Source organism: Hypanus sabinus, chromosome 8 (assembly GCF_030144855.1).
Source record: "Hypanus sabinus isolate sHypSab1 chromosome 8, sHypSab1.hap1, whole genome shotgun sequence".
Lineage (NCBI taxonomy): Eukaryota > Metazoa > Chordata > Chondrichthyes > Myliobatiformes > Dasyatidae > Hypanus > Hypanus sabinus.
The window spans coordinates 140,510,445-140,527,318 of record NC_082713.1 but is presented as its reverse complement, the minus strand read 5'-3'; the positions used below and the strand labels follow the sequence as shown (position 1 = coordinate 140,527,318).

General features: G+C 40.0%; 1 protein-coding gene across 1 annotated transcript in view; it reads left to right on the top strand.

Moving 5' to 3' along the window:
• The window catches only part of fbln1 (fibulin 1), a 111,953-nt gene extending 95,511 nt beyond the window's left edge, over positions 1–16,442 (top strand). Inside the window, exon 18 of the mRNA XM_059978016.1 lies at positions 13,953–16,442. Within this exon, the coding sequence (XP_059833999.1) occupies positions 13,953–14,092 (140 nt within the window). The 3' untranslated portion in view covers positions 14,093–16,442. The remainder of the gene's footprint in view (positions 1–13,952) is intronic.
• The last annotated feature ends 432 nt before the right edge of the window (positions 16,443–16,874 follow it).

The window sequence follows — 16,874 nt, the reverse complement described above, 5'->3', positions numbered from 1 at the left end:
AGTATGGTGGGATTGATCTTTTTTTGAGAGAATACAGTTTTTCTCACATAGAAGAGTTATTCTAATGCCTTAAGTGGTTCTCCTAAAATTTTTGCAGAATAAGCTGATGCTTGTCTGCAGTGACATAATACCATATTTGGATGTTTTTTGGTTCTAACATAGACAAAATCTTATCAGTCCCCCAGGCCTTGTTTCTTATCACTGCAACAGTCAGCCTTGTTACTAGTTCCTCAGGGCTTGTTTGCAAGTCCTAGCTTTGCTACTTACCAAGGTTCCAATCAATCTGACTACTGGATGCCTATTCTCTGTCGAAACAACCTGGCCATAAGCAAAGTCCAATGATACATTCTACCTTTGATCATGCTGGAAATTTTCTGCTTCTTAGTAAGTAATCTTATTCTTTAGTCTTTATTAAAATAGGCATAAAACATTCATGTGCGTATTAGTAGCAATTCTGCAGCATGGAGAGAGTGCAGTGGAGATTTACCTGACTGGAGGTCTTCATTATAGGGAGAGATTGGACAGGCTGGGCTTGTTTTTCCTGGAGCAAAGGAGGCTGAGTGGTGACCTGACAGATGAATATAAAGTTATAGCAGGCATAGAGAGGGTAGTCAGAATCTTTTTCACAAGGTAAAGGTACTTAAAACTAAGAGGACATATGTTTGAGGTGCCAAGGAGTTTAAAAGAGAATCTGAGGCAGAAGTTATATTTTAACAGAGTGTGTGGTTGATATCTAAAATGTGCTGCCAAAGGAGGTGGTGGATTTTAAGACATTTAAGAGACGCTTAAGAAACATTTAGCCAAGCACTTGAATAGGCAAAGCATGGAGCAATATGGATCCAATGTATGCAAAAGAGATTAATATAGATGAGTGAAAAGGTTGGTATGGACTTGGTAGGCCTGTTTCTGTGCTGTATGTCTTATGACTCTAATGAACCAATGGCTGAAGAATTGCAGATTCAATTTTATGTGCTCTTCAAATTAGCTACCACTTAGTTATTTGACACAGTACAAAATGGGCATAGTTTCAGCAGGATGGAACTCTGAAATTTCCACAGCTCAATATTGAATACTGGAAAGAAAATGCACTTTGCATGTATATCAAAATTGGATTATAATGTCTGAATTATACTTTCTGTATCACATGCCTCAGCTAAGGGAAGAAGCTGAAAATATGACTTTATATTCAATAGCACAGCATAACTGGCACTTGTTATTTGGATATCCCGCAGATAGCCACACTTAATGAGACTTTAAATAGCAATCAGTAAATGTGTTTTGATTAGTTAACAACATACATATAGTTGGAATAGGACCTTTTGAGAAATGTTCCCAGCTCTTGTGCTGGGTTATTTATCACATTGCAACAGCAGGTGGCGCTGCCATTTCATTAGTGATCTAAATTCAACTTCCTTACTACGCCATGCAATACCAGTGAATCTGCAGATGCTGGAAATAAATAAAAACACAAAATGCTGGCAGAACTCAGAATGCTGTCAGTCTCCTGATGAAGGGTTTCGGCCCGAAACCTTGCCACTACCTCCTCCCATAGATGCTGTCTGGCTTGCTGAGTTCTGCCAGCATTTTGTGTTTTTATTCCTTAATACACCATGTTGTCTTATGCTTTTGGTTTGGTCATGTTCAAACGTTACATAATTCCATATAAAATTATTTTTTTAAATGTTCTGACAGATTTTTACTCTTTCCTTTAAAAAGTATTTCTTTGTTGACTAGATTTCACATCTAGACGAATATTTATTCAAGGGCAAATAAAATTTCCTCTGTCTACATCATTTTGCTGATAATCTTGCACTGATATCCTCTGGTTACAAGCTGATTGATCAGTGGAAGTAGCTTTTTTTTGAGTGGCTTTATCAGAGCATCTCAGAATCTTGAATGCTTCTATTAGATTTTATTGCAAATCTTATTATTGGTGAACAGAATTCCACTGCATCTATCAGAATTAGAATCAGGTTTACCATCACTGGAATGTGTCATGAAATTTGTTAACTTAGCAGCAGCAGTTTAATGCAATACATAATGTAGAAGGAAAAATAAGTATAAACAAATAAATAAATAAATTATAGTATATGCATACTGAATAGATTAAAAAACATGCAAAAACAGAAATAATACATCTTAAAAAAGTGAGGTAGTGTCCAAGTGTTCAATGTCCATTTAGGAATCAGATGGCAGAGGGGAAGAAGCTGTTCCTGAATCGCTGAGTGTGTGCCTTCAGGCTTCTATACCTCTTACCTGATGGTAACAGTGAGAAAAGGGCATGCCTTGGGTGCTGGGGGTCCTTAATAATGGACACTGCCTTTCTGAGACACTGCTCCTTGAAGATGTCCTGGGTACTTTGTAGGCTAGTACCCAAGATGGAACTGACTCTGCAGCTTCTTTTGGTCCTGTGCAATAGACCCCCCCCCCCCCACCCCCGCAATACCAAACAGTGATGCAGCCTGTCAGAATGCTCTCTACGGTACATCTATAGAAGTCTTTGAGTGTATTTGTTGACAAACCAAATCTCTTCAAACTCCTAATGAAGTATGTTCACAGTTTTGCCTTCTTTATAGATGCATCAATATGCTGGGAGCAGGTTAGGTCCTCAGAGATCTTGACATCCAGAAACTTGAAACGGCTCACTTTTTCCACTTCTGATCTACTTTCATAACAATAATGATCTTTCATTTGGATATCAGCTTGGTAAATATTTTCCACATCCTATGTCATGACATCAAAGTCAAAGTTATGTTTATTGCTATGTGGAAAAAGTACACGTATGCACAGATGCAATGAAAAATCCACTTGCTGCAGCATCACAGGCATAACTTAAATACACATAAAAGAATTTTATAAGAAAGAATACAATTAGAACAAAACAAAACTAAATATTTTACAAATTAATCCTGGTGTAGTGATTGAGGTTTTGCTGGTTGGTTAAAGAACTGAATGATTGAAGAGAAATAGTTGTCCTTGAACTTGGCATGGTGGCACTTCGGGCTTCTGTACCTCCTGCCCAATAGCTACTGCATAAAGATGGCATGACCTGGATGGTGGGGTTTTTGTTGATAGACATTGCCCTCTACTAGTGGTGGGGAGGGATGTGCCCACAATGTCCATCTTTGTAATTTGAAGAATGAACATTAACTTCTCTGTGCTTACTGAATAGATGTTTGGTTTATGATTTATATAGCCTAGTGTTACACAAGTTATTGGTGAAGATCACCCACCACATTCCCTCTCCTTCTGGTTCCAGGCATTGATAAGACTTTCACCATTCACTCTCTGGTTCTGATCACCAATAAAGAATCCAACACACCTCTACAGGACCTCAGCATTCCTGATGAACTCTTTTCATTGGCCTCTTAATGTCTTTGCTGATCTAAGTCCCACCAGGCTCCTCTCACCTTGTTCCTTTGTGGAACATAATCTGTTCCTTTTTAATAGGGCCCTAGGCCTTGGATTTAAACCAGTCTGAAAATTTCCATGTGGAACCCATGATCAAAAGATTGCACCATACCCACTTGCACACATTAAAGCTTTTTAACCAAGTTATTGATACCCCTCCAGCTTCAACAATATTGATTAACAGCTATTGCATCCTTTAGCAAGCTCCTGATTCATAGTCCCAACTGCCATTCTGACAATGGGTATAGGTTTGGGTTTGCTCAAAAATGTAAAATTGCTTATTATAGTCAGTGGAAATGAAAATGAGACCAAGGGGCAAGTTCCATATAACCCATTCTACAATACCCCTGATATTCAAAATTATCACAAGCACCCATGTGAAATCTCACCAAGTGTCCTTAGAAAATTCATGTACACGAAATCACGTTATTTCCTTTATCAGTATCATTTCTCAAAGAACTGTACTGAATCCGTTAGAGACACTTGGAGAAGCATCATGAAAATTCAACTCCAAAGACGCTAACAATGAAACATCTGTAATGTCTTCCTTGGGGCCATCATCATTTTGTAGCCATCCTAAATGAACACTGCAGAAAAGTACTTAAGTTGCTTTTTTGAAAAAAAAAGTTGAATTTTGTAATAGTTTAGAATTACAGCACAGGTGAATGGACAATAGTGGATACTGTCTCAGGCTGGAGGGCACACCCTTTGAAGTACCCACTCTCTCAGTATATGTTATTGACTTTAATCTACAACCTATCACATGCTGAGGAATGCACGAATACTGCAGCTATTTCCACAATATGTTTTCCCATAGATTTCCCCATTTCTAGTTGTTACATAAAGTTGGAGCTGCCTTTTAACTTAAATTAAAGCACTTACTGTAAATAGGGATAAAAAGGAATTCATTATTATCATCATATCTGAATTAATATTTAGTTTTCTTTATAATTTCACTCAACTTATCATTTAGAAAATAAAGATAAATATCACAGGAAGCCCTAATAAAATATGGAATTATAATTTACCTGCAGCACATCTGATAATATGCAAGGATAATTGAACACCTTAATTACAACACCTGTTTACATATTAACAGAATTATAATCTGAAAATTTAATCCTCATTTTATTAATACATGCTCCTATTTCACAAATCCTGCATAATACATTACCTCACACATAATCATAACAAATTACACCTTCATTAGCTACTCGTTCTGCCAGTTTCTGTTTCTTCATAAAGTAATTTACAGCTTTTATGTCATTAATTATCTTGACATTACCCTCTTACTTTACATCCATTTATATAGCCTGTTAGCTTATGTAATATTTCCCTTCTCACACTGGTTCTGCGGCTGTGCAGCTGTCTCACAGCTTCAGCAATCACTGTTTGATCCTGATCTCAGGTGCCCCCTGTGTGGAGTTTGCACATTCTCGCCATGATCATCTGGCTTCTCCTACATCCCAAACACATGCTGGTTGTTATGTTAGTTGGCTACTGTAAATTGTTCCTAATGTAGAAAGTTGGTGGGAGAATCAGGGGAAGTGTTAATGAGTATGTGAGAGATAATAGATTCGAGAAAAATGGATGGAGAAATGGGATTGAGTGGAATTTCTCCAAAACCAGTATTAACTTGATGGACCGAATGGCCTCCTGCTCTGTCATAAAGAAATATGAAATAACCCTGGTAATTAATTAACCCTGGCATTTGTATAATACTTTACAGTATCTTGTCCAAGTTGCTATTCTGTTAAATGGATGGAATTTATCTATTGTAGCAATATCTTTTTTTTGTTCAGAACTGCCTACAGTGGCCAATCAATCTCTAGGAATTCTGTCAAGGTTGTATGAGGGTGAATTTCCACAGAGGTTCTGCTACTCGATTTAGAAATCCCAGCATTTCATGTTATACATGATTCTATTTGTAACATTTGACTCCATGATTTCTCTGCTCATTGAGGGTTTTGCCTTTAACAGTGTTCTGTCTCTTCACATTTGATCTACCACTTTATATGTGGCTGGGTTAAGCTCCATCTGCTATTTCTCCACACCCATATCTGCAACTGATCTATAACTCACTGTATTCTATGCCAGTCATCAATGCTATCCACAGCACCACTAATCTACGTATCATCTCCAAACTTACTAGCCCACCAATCTATGTACATTTTCACCTAGTTCATTTATATACATCACAGACAACAGTGATCCCAGTACAGATCCCTGCAGAACAGCACTGACACAGTGCTCCAACTAGAATAAGTCCTGTCAACCACCACCCTGTCTTCTATGGGCAAACCTGTTCTGAATCCTAACAGCCAATTCATCATTGATCTAGTGCATCTTAATCTTACGAATAAGCCTCCCATGAGGGACCTTGTCAAATGCCTTAATAACATCCATGTAGATCACATCACAGCTCCACCTTCATCAATCACCTTCTTCATCTTGTCAAAATTTCAATCAAGTCAGTAAAACAAGACTTGCTCTGCACAGGGCCATGCTGGCTCTGCCTATTTAGGTCATGGTTTTCCAAATGCCCATAAATCCTATCCCAAAGAATTCTCTCTTACCATAGAACACTACAGCACAGTACAGACCCTTCAGCCCTCCATGTTGTGCCAACCCATATAATCCTTAAAAAAAAAGTACTAAACCCACACTACCCCATAACCCTCTATTTTTCTTGTGCATGTCCAAGAGGCTCTTAAATACCCCTAATGTTTTAGCCTCCACCACCATCCCTGGCAAGTCAGTCCAGGCACTCACAATCCTCTGTGTAAAAAACTTACCCCTGATGTCTCCCCTAAACTTCCCTCCCTTAATTTCGTACATATGTCCTCTGGTGTTTGTTATTGGTGCCCTGGGAAACAGGTACTGACTATTCACCCTATCTATGCCTCTTATAATCTTGTAGACCTCTATCAAGTCCCCTCTCATTCTTCTATGCTCCAAAGAGAATTAAGTCCCAGCTCTGCTAACCAAGCTTCATATGATTTGTTCTCCAAACCAGGCAACATCCTGGTAAATCTCCTCTGCACCCTCTTCATAGCTTCTACATCCTTCCTATAATGAGGTGACCGGAATTGAACACAATACTCTTTAAGTGCGGTCTCACCAGAGATTTGTAGAGTTGCAACATGACCTCTCTACTCTTGAACTCAGTCCCCCGTTAATGAAGCCTAGCATCCCATAGGCCTTCTTAACTATCCTATCAACCTGCGCAGCAACCTTGAGGGATGTATGGATTTGAACCCCAAGGTCCCTTTATTCATCCACACTCTTAAGTAACTGACCATTAATCCTGTACTCAGTCTTCTGGCATGTCCTTCTAAAATGCATAATTTCACACTTATCTGGATTGAACTCCATCTGCCATTTTTCTGCCCAACTCTGCAGCCTGTCTATATCTTCTTGTAACCTTCAACAACCTGCAGCTCCATCCACAACTCCTCCAATCTTCATGTCATCTGTAAACTTACTCACCCATCCTTCCGCCTCTACATCCAGGTCACTTATAAAAATCACAAATAGCAGGGGTCCCAGGACAGATCCCTGTGGCACTCCACTTGTCATCAACCTCCAGGCAGAATACTTTCCTTCCACAACTACCCTCTGCTTTCTTCCTTTAAGCCAATTTTTTATCCAAACAGCCAAGGTTCCACTTATCCTATGCCTCATGACATTCTGGATGTGTCTCTTGTGAGGAACCTTGCCAAATGTCTTGCTAAAGTCAATGTAGACCACATCCACTGCCCTACCCTCATCAATTTCTTTTGCTCCCTCTTTAAAAAACTCAATCAGGCTCGTGAGGCACAACCTACCCTTCACAAACCTATCCTGAACCCAGCTCAAGTGGTCCCTAAACTTCTCCCACATTACTTCTGTGCTTTCCCCTTTGAACATCTGTTTCCAATTTACTCTCGCTAGTTCCTGCCTCATCCCTTCAAAGTTAGCCCTTCCCCAGTTAAGCACTTTACCATTTTGTCTGATTTTATCTCTTTCCATAGTTATGCTGAAGCTAAGGGAGTTGTGGTCACTCTCACCAAAATGCTCCCCCACCAAGAGGTCTGTCACCTGACCAGGTTCATTACCCAGAATTAGATCCAGTATAGCCTCTCCTTTCGTCGGCTGGTCCACATACTCTGTCAGGAATCCTTCTTGAACACACATGACAAATTCAGCCCCATCTATCCCCCTTGCACTCAGGAGGTGCCAGTCAATATGAGGGAAGTTGAAATCACCCATAACTACTACCCTGTATTTTGTGCACCATTCTAAAATCTGCCTACTTATCTGCTCCTCGGTGTCCTGAGGGCTATTTGGGGGCCTATAGACTACTCCTAGCACAGTGATTGATCCCTTCCTATTTCTGACTTCCACTCAGACTGACTCCGTGAACACCCCTTTGGCAGCGTCCTCCTTTTCTATAGTCGTGATACTATCCCTGACCAGCAATGTCACTCCCCCACTTTTCCACCTCCCATCCTATTCCTTTTAAAACACCTGAACCCCGGGACCCGCATCATCCAATCCTGCCCTTCCTCCAACCAAGTTTCAGTAACGGCCACAACATCGTAGTTGCACATACTAATCCATGCTCTAAGTTTATCCTCCTTGTTCCTAATACTCCTAGCATTGAAATAGACACATTTCAACCCCTTTAACTGGCTACAATAATGTTCTGTCCCCTGCCTATCCTTCCTCATCAACTCAGAACTCTTAACATCATGCCCTTATCCTTCTACCTTAATCCCTGCACCTACATTCTGATTCCCACTACCCCCCCCCCCACCAAACTAGTTTAAACCCTCCCCAACAGCTCTATCAAACCTGCCCGCCAGGATATTGGTCCCCTTAGGATTCAAGTGCAACCCGTCCTTCTTGTACCGGTCACACCCGCCCCAAAAGAGGTCCCAATGATCCAGAAATCTGAATCCCTGCCCCCTGCACCAATCCCTCAACCACACATTTATCCTCTAGCTCATTCTATTCCTATTCTCACTGTCGCGTGGTACAGGCAGTAATCCCGAGATTACTACCTTTGAGGTCCTGCTTTTCAACTTCCTTACTGACTCCCTGTAGTCTTCTTTCAGGACCTCTTCCCTTTTCCTACCTATGTCATTGGTACCAATATGTACCACAACCTCTGGCTGTTCTCCCTCCCACCGCAGGCTATCTTGGACGCGATCAAAAACATCCCATACCCTGGCATCTGGGGGGCAAACTACTATCTGAGTTTCCTTCCTGCGTCCACAGAATCACCTGTCTGACCCCCTGACTATAGAGTCCCCTATCACTACTGCCTTCCTCTTTCTTTCCCTACCCTTCTGAGCCACAGGCCAGACTCTGTGCCAGAGGAAGGGCCACTGGCACTTCCCCCAGGTAGGCTGTCCCCCCCAACAGTACTCAAACAGAAGTACTTATTGTCAAGGGGTACAGCCACAAGGGTACTCTCTAGTACCTGACTCTTCCCTTGCCCTCTCCTGACTGTGACCCATTTCTCTGTCCCCCGTGGCCCCGGAGTGACCACTTGCCTGTAACTCCTCTCTGTCACCTCCTCACTCTCCCTGACCAGACGAAGGTCATCGAGCTGCAGCTCCAGTTCCCTAACATGGTCCCTTAGGTGTTGCATCTCAATGCACCGGATGCAGATGTGGCCATCCGGGATGCCGGGAATCTCCAGGACCTCCCACATCTGATGCCGACCACAGAAAACTGGCCTCACACACATACCACCTCCTTTTGTAATCAACAACTGCCTCACCTCGTCCCATTACTGCCGAAGCCCGTGGAGCCAAAGCCCTCTCACTCCGCTGCCCGCTGGATATGGCTGCCTTCTTTTTAAACTGTTCGCGCTCAACTGGCTGACGTCACGCACCTGCGCAATCTGGCCTCTCTCTTCCCCCAAGAACTCCTGAGAACCCAAGTTGTCTTCACGCTGGAAATCCTTAGGTGCTCTCCCGCTGCCTTGTTCCAAATCAAAATTCGGAATCTTACATGAGACTTACTGGTCTGTAGTTTCAAGGATTATCCCTGGTTCCCTTTTTGAATAATGGAACAACAATTCATTGTATTTCTGGTCATTTTCAACTCCATAATTTTTCTGTGATCTTTGAGGTGATATCTTGTCTCCTCACTCGATATGTTCTGTGATGCCCTTCAATAGGACTGCATCTTATTTGCACCAAAGTTTCCAGCGCATGTTCTGAAATGGTTTTGCTTCCAAGTTTCTTTACAACCTTAAGGAATACTTTGTTGTCAGTTAACCTTTCCTGATAATATCATCATTAATCATGGATTGAGTGTCAATAGTATATAAGTAGTACCCAGCTTAACTGTAGCTTTCCAACCTTGATTCCATCAGCCAAGTTGAAATGTACCTTGTTCTGGAGTCCAAATCTTCAACAGTACACCTAGATGTTATTGGGATCCATAGCTTTTGCTGTGTTTAGAGCATTTCTGATATTACATAAGTTGAATCTAGATAGCTAAATGAGATTTCTGTCATAATTGGAATCCAAGCAGGAAGCAAAGTGAAAAATTCACGAAATACATGTGCCTGAATATGCCTGCATGAACTTCAACTATTCCTTTTGAGATTATATGCTGGACTCTGCCATCACTGAGGATGGGAATGTTCATGGAGTTACCGCAATATGGAGGCCAGTCCTCAACAATTCATAGGGTGGACTTTGCAATGTCATCTGTAACCATTTATTTAACAGCTGAATTTACTTAATAGCAGTTAAATTAAACCTGGCGTCTCCACATTGAAAAAGAAACAAAAAAAATGTATTGAAATTAGTCAGTTGTTTATGATATGATTGCTAGAACCTAACAGGAGGGTCCATGATCCTGCATTATCCAAACAACAGACAGCTTGAAAAATCCTTATTTTTGTAAAGAAATCTGAGTTGCCACTGCCTGTGAGAGCAGGAACAACTCTGGAAACTGCATTTGAGTTTTGAATTGTTAACTATTTCAAATCTTTATTTAAGTTTTTTAACAAAGGTGGTTTGGTAATGTAAAATGTTAGCTTACAAATTTGATGTGCCATTTGATTTCATAACGCAACTTCTAGCTGCACTTTACCATCTGAGCAGACTACATTCTCAGGAAGTATTTATAGAGAATGAGGACGCTGCCAGGAATTTAGAGGGCACAGCCTCAGAACATAAGGAAATCCCTCTCAAACAGAGATGAGGAGAAATTTCTTAGTTAAAGGATGATGAGTCTGGAATTCATTGCCACAAAAGGCTGAGGAGGCCAAAGTCATTTGGTATATTTAAAGCAGTGGTTGATAGGTACTTGATTAGTAAGGGCATCAAAAGTTATGGGGAGAAGACAAGAGAATGAGGTTGAAAGGGAAATAAATCAGCTATGATTGAATGACAGAGCAGATTCGATTGCCAAATGGCCTTGTCTTATGGTCTTACTGATGATCTTTATAGTTGGTGTTGTTATCATTAAATTAATTGTAAGCCTGCAAGTAGTTGTGGAGAGAGAAATAGTTAACATTTCATATTAGGCCTTCAACAATTGAGAAAACTTTGAACTCAACTAATTATTAAATTGCAAAGGAAGGGAAAGGGTGGATGAAACAAAAGAAATGCCTGTAAAAGGGTAGAAAGAATAAACAGAATCACAGAAATAACAGTGACGCCAGCTGAGAGAGGCCAGTAATAACCTATCGCAATCGATCTGCCTGTAGGTGATATAAAAAAGGACACAAATGTAAACAGAGGAGAAAGAAAAGGAGAAGGTTAAAAAAATGATATAAAATAGAGAATCAGAACACTACAATTGGAAATCTAAAATAATAACAAGGTGCAATGGGAAAATGCCACAGGTTAGGCATTTTCTCTGTCACCAGTGCATCACAATCCTGGATTTGTTCTACCCACCTTCATCATCAGAAAGCAACAACTGCAGAAGTCCATGCTGAAAGAACAATTGCTTTCTCAAAGTAACTAAGGATAAGCAATAAATATAACCTAGCATTCATCATCAAAAATTCTCCTTTTATTGAAAGCTTTTCCTGATAAGCCACTTTCAATTAGATTATTTTATGTACACCCAATTTACACTTTACCAATGAGAAAATTTTTCAACTTTTTAACTTCAGGAAAATAATACTCTTGTTGATATTATCCCCATTTAGTGACACAGGAATTGTCATAGTTTGTTGTGCTGTTTTATGGATATGTTGGTCTATTACAAGAGTAGTATGCAGAGAAATAACAATGAAACTGAATTTATATTGTCAATTCTCTTTTTTCAAAGGATAAGCTTCCTCTTCGACCACTGTCAATGCTGCCCTCATCAGCATTTCCTCCATTTCCCATTCACCTGCCCTCACCCCATCCTCTTACCATCAAAACATGGACAGTGTTTGCCCATTTTCCTGCCTAGCACCCTATGAGCCTCAGAATCCAGCACATCATTCTCCATAACTTCCATCTTCTTCAGCACAATCCCACTACTAAACACATCTTTCCCACTCTCCCACCCCTCACATTTTCTATATAAGACTCTCGACAGTGTGGAGGATCAGCAAGATTTTGGGTTTGTGTCCATAGGACACTCAAAGCTGCTGCACAGTTGACATTGTTGTGAAGAAGGCATATGGGTGTGATGGCCTTCATCAAACGTGGGATTGAGTTCAAGAGCCATGAGATAATGTTAAAGCTATATAAGATTTTACTTAGGCCTCACTTGGAGTACTGTGTTCAAATCTGGTCACCTCACTACAAGAAGGTTGTTGATACTAAAGAGAGAGTGCAGAGGAGATTTGCAAGGATGTTGCCTGGATTGGAGAGCATGCCTTATGAGAATAGGTTGAGTGAACTTGGCCTTTTCTCCTTGGAGCTACCGATGACGAGAGGTGACCTGATAGATGATGAGATGTATTGATCGTGTGGAAAGGCAGAGGCTTTTTCCCAGGGCTAAAATGGCTAACACAAGGAGGCATAGTTTTAAGGTGCTTGGAAGTAGGTACAAGGGGGATGTCAGAGCTAAGTTTTTTACACAGAGAGTGATGGGTGCATGGAATGCACTGCCAGCAACAGTGGTAGAGGCAGATACAACAGGGTCTTTTAAGAGATTCTTAGATAGGTACATGGAGCTTAGAAAAATAGAGGGCTATGCCCTAAGTAATTTTAGACAGTTTCTAGAGTAGGTTTCAAGGTTGGTAGAAATTGTGGGCCAAAGGCTTGTAATTTGCTGTAGATTTCTATGATTCTATCACTCTCTATGTGATGCACCATCAATAACTCTCGGAGACGTGAGTTAAGGTCGGCTTTTATTGGCTGGAAGAAAGCACCGTCAGCAGCAAGCAACCACCACACAACATCCTGGAGACTGAGGAAGGAGCTGTGCCTCCAATCGCCTTTATACCGGGGTCTGTGGGAGGAGCCACAGGAGCAGTCAGCGGGGGGGCGTGTCCAGACAGGTAAATGTAGTTCACCACACTATGTGACTCCTTTAACCACTCTTCCCTCCCCACTGATATCCCTTCAGGCACTTCTCTCTGCAAGTGAACAAGTGAAAGACCTGCCACTACACTTCCCCCTCACCACAATTCAGGGCCCCGAAACAGTTCTTCCAGGAGCAAAGGCACATCTGTTGTATCTGGTGCTCCTGGTGTAGCCTTCTTTACATTGGTGACACCCGACACAGATCAAGAGACCACTTTGCCGATCACCTTCACTCTTTCCATCACAAAAGACAGGATATCCCATTGGCCACTAATTTTGTTTCAACTTACCATTCCCATTCTGACTTATGTGTCCACGGCCTACTCTACTGCCATGATGAGCCCAAGCTCAGACTGGAGGAGCAACACCTCATATTCCATCTGGGTAACCTCCAACCTGATGGCATGAACATCAATACCTCTAATTTACAATAATTACTCTGCTCACCCCTTCTTTTCTTCTCTCTTTTTTGATCCCCTATTCTGGCTTTTATCCCTTCTTTTTACCTGTCCATCACCTCCCTCTGGTGCCCTTCTTCCCTCCCTTTATCCCATGGTCCACTGTCCTTTCCTATTAGATGCCTTCTTCTTCAGCTCTTGATGTCTTCCACAGATTTCCTCCCAGCTTTTTACTTCATCCCGAGCCGAGCCACCCATCTTCCTCCTGAAATGGTCTCATCTTTCATCTGCCAGCTTGTACTTCTTCACCTCCCCCACTTTCCTATTCTAGCTTCTGCCCCCATCTTTTCCAGTCATGATGATGGGTCTCAGCCCAAATCACTGCCTGTTTTATTCCCACCATAGAAGCTGCTTGACTTACTGTGTTCCTCCAGTATTTTGTGCATGTTATTTATATTGTTGAAGTGTGTCTAGGATAGTGGTAATCTTCTCACACATTGTTCCTTTGTAGTTATCCAGGTGAATCACAAGTAGTTTATTAAGCAAGACTGCAATCTTTCCTGTGTGTAGTGGATAAGTATTGTGGGGAACTTATGACTTGTTGCCAGTAAAAATGACAAGCCATTAATCTGTGTTAATCTGTCCCTCTTTCCTCCTCCAGGTGTGGTTCGAATGGTGAAACCAATTGTTGGACCCTTCACTTCTACCTTAAAGCTGGAAATGGACTACTATATGTCAGGGCAACTGTCTCACCGCAACATTGTTTATGTTTACATGTATATTTCAGAAAATTGGTTCTAGAAGCTTTGTTCACACAAAGATAATCTGCAGCACCACACTGGTTAACCATTGAATATTACAGGAAAAATATTATACTTCACCTCTGCTCCACAGATACTAGCACCTGTGTAAGAAAGATGCTTAAAGCAAAGCTGCATGCTATTGGAAGATCCACATTTCCTCTCAGACTTACATTCAGAATAAAAGTTTTTAAAAAAATCACTTAGTGCATTTTATATACTTCAAATAAAAAAATTAGAATAACTAGGTTTCATTATGGAGTAAGCCAAGGAGAGACTAATAAAAATGCAAAGCCTTGATACTTGGAACAGGTGATCAGCTGAGCAATGGTATATTATTTTCCTGCACCCAAGCAACAATAGGTGATAGCCAAACATGAATTACCTTTGTTAGTCTGCAACCAACATTTTTGTTTGTCTGTGTTCTTTTTGCACTGCACTAAAACAGTTTTAATTTCTAATAAAATTCAGCAAATGTATTTTTAGGTTAAATAGACTAGTGAGCAATATTCATTGGCCCTTTGCACTCTGAATATTTTGAAAATGACAGCAGTATTTGTAATGTGATAATAGTTTGAAGGCAAATGAAGGTGGAAATGACAGAAAGAACATTATAAAGAAGTTACTGATGTGTATCAATTTTACACCCAAATTTCCTAGTTTTGTTAGCATACAGTAGAACATAAAAAGTTAGCAAAGTCAGGAGAAATCTATAAAAACAAACAGACTTTGCAGAATATAACTGCACCACATCATTTTATTTCCAAGTATGAAATATAAAAATTTCTGAAACATCATCTTTCCTTAGTATGGAAGATCTGCAGTTTTTTTAGCTTTGGTTGATTACAGTCCCTTAAAATGCATTTAAAAATATAAAAATACATACAGGTTGTCCCACATACTGATTGGATTCCATCTTTACAGACATCCTTAAATCAATTTTGTCCATAAGTTGGGAAATAAACAAAAATGACTTGATTTGATAATCATACCTTCACAGTATTGTAATGGAAGTCCTAAAGACTGATAAAAAAGAACGATTATTAAAAGTGGAGTGAAAGAGGAAACTAGTTCCACTGTTCATAGAGAAAAACATATTTAAGGATATGTAGGGCTGTTCATAAGTTGGGCATCTGCATGTAAACAAAGAAATGTTTAAAACAGCTTAAAATTCAAATGAAACAAAACAAAAATTAACTTACATCCTGCTGCTCCTAAAATTCTGGCTTAATTTTACACTCCTTTTGAAGTAAAAAAGAGAAAAGAAACTTATGTGCAATGAACAATCTGCTGGAGGAACTCAGCGAGTTAAGGAGCATCTGTGAGAGAGAAAGAAATTGTCTATATGTCCATAACTTCCACAGATACTGCTCAACTTGGTGTGATCTTCCAGCAGATTATTTGTTGCTCCATATACAACATATGCAGTCTCCTGTGACTCTAAAGGAACTTGTATGTATGCCTCTTTATTCAGATGTTGGAGCCATTTTAATGAGGTTAAATGTATCTGAATACAGGTGGAAAAAGTAGTGCACCAAATTATGTAGAGACTTGTTAGAAAACACCAAAACAAAAATGAGCAGTAGCAAGAAGGAACTAATGGAAATAAGTAGATAATATCACACATCACTCATTTGCTCCTAATCTTTTGTGATAACTTTGTGCTTTACTTTCTCCAGGGCCAGTACAAATGAATTTCAACTCCATGCTGTTCTCAATGATATTAAAAACTGAAACTACATCTGCATTTATACCAATGTGCATACCATTTTGTGCAAATTCTGAACAGGAGCAAAAGATATGCTTTTTAGTTTTATATGATTGTAACACGGTTGCACAACATTCATCTTTTCAGTGCTTGTTCAATCCTGTCAGTGGGATGAGTCAGTTTAAGTGTGAATTCTCCATAAGTCTTTTAATCTAGTATTATATATCAATAGAATGCACTTTCTCAATTATTATATTATCAGCACTGCAATATGTTTTAACTCAATTTTATGTTGGGAAAATAAAGGTTTCTGAGGTTTAGATGTTACTCTACATAACACACAGTTATAGACCAACCAAAGTTCCTATGTAAAAAAAACATTTGACTATTTTTAGGCATGATGCAACCCTAATGGATAATGAATGTTCACATTTGCAAAATAAAATTGTCCATGTAATACAGGAAAAGTAAGACTTTGTATAAATTTTGCAGTGAAACAGTGGCAATTAATGTGACTGAATCCTTGTTTTATAATACTGTAGGTTGCCTAGAAACATCAAAGAATGACAGTGTAGATTGACTTGTCTGTTCTTTTGAAAGAAAAATCCTAATGCTTATGTACAAAAATAAACTGTTAATCCAACTTTTGTCTTTTATATTTGATTTGATTTGATTTGCACATACTTCAATATTTTAATGTATCTATTTTGCTGATGCTAATTTCCTTTCACTACTGAAACGGATTATACCGTGACTTTAAGCAAACTTATTGTGAATTTGCCCCAGAGGAGTCTCCACAGCTGCTTTGAAGGAATCTGCAGGCTAACCTGGCCTCTATTACAAAACCCTTGCTGAAGGAAGCATTCTGCAATGGATGGAACAGGTGGGGGGGAAGGGAGGGGTGCTTGGTGAAGGTAAAGCGAGTGGAAGAATGGCGAGAGGGAATTGGGGAGTCATATTCAATGGGGCAAAGAGTAGAAAGTGGAAACAGAAATGGCAGGAAATCCTGCACTACAGTTCTCACTTCATCAATTCTAATTAAGCCCCCATTGACTTGGAATATTAATTCTGTTTT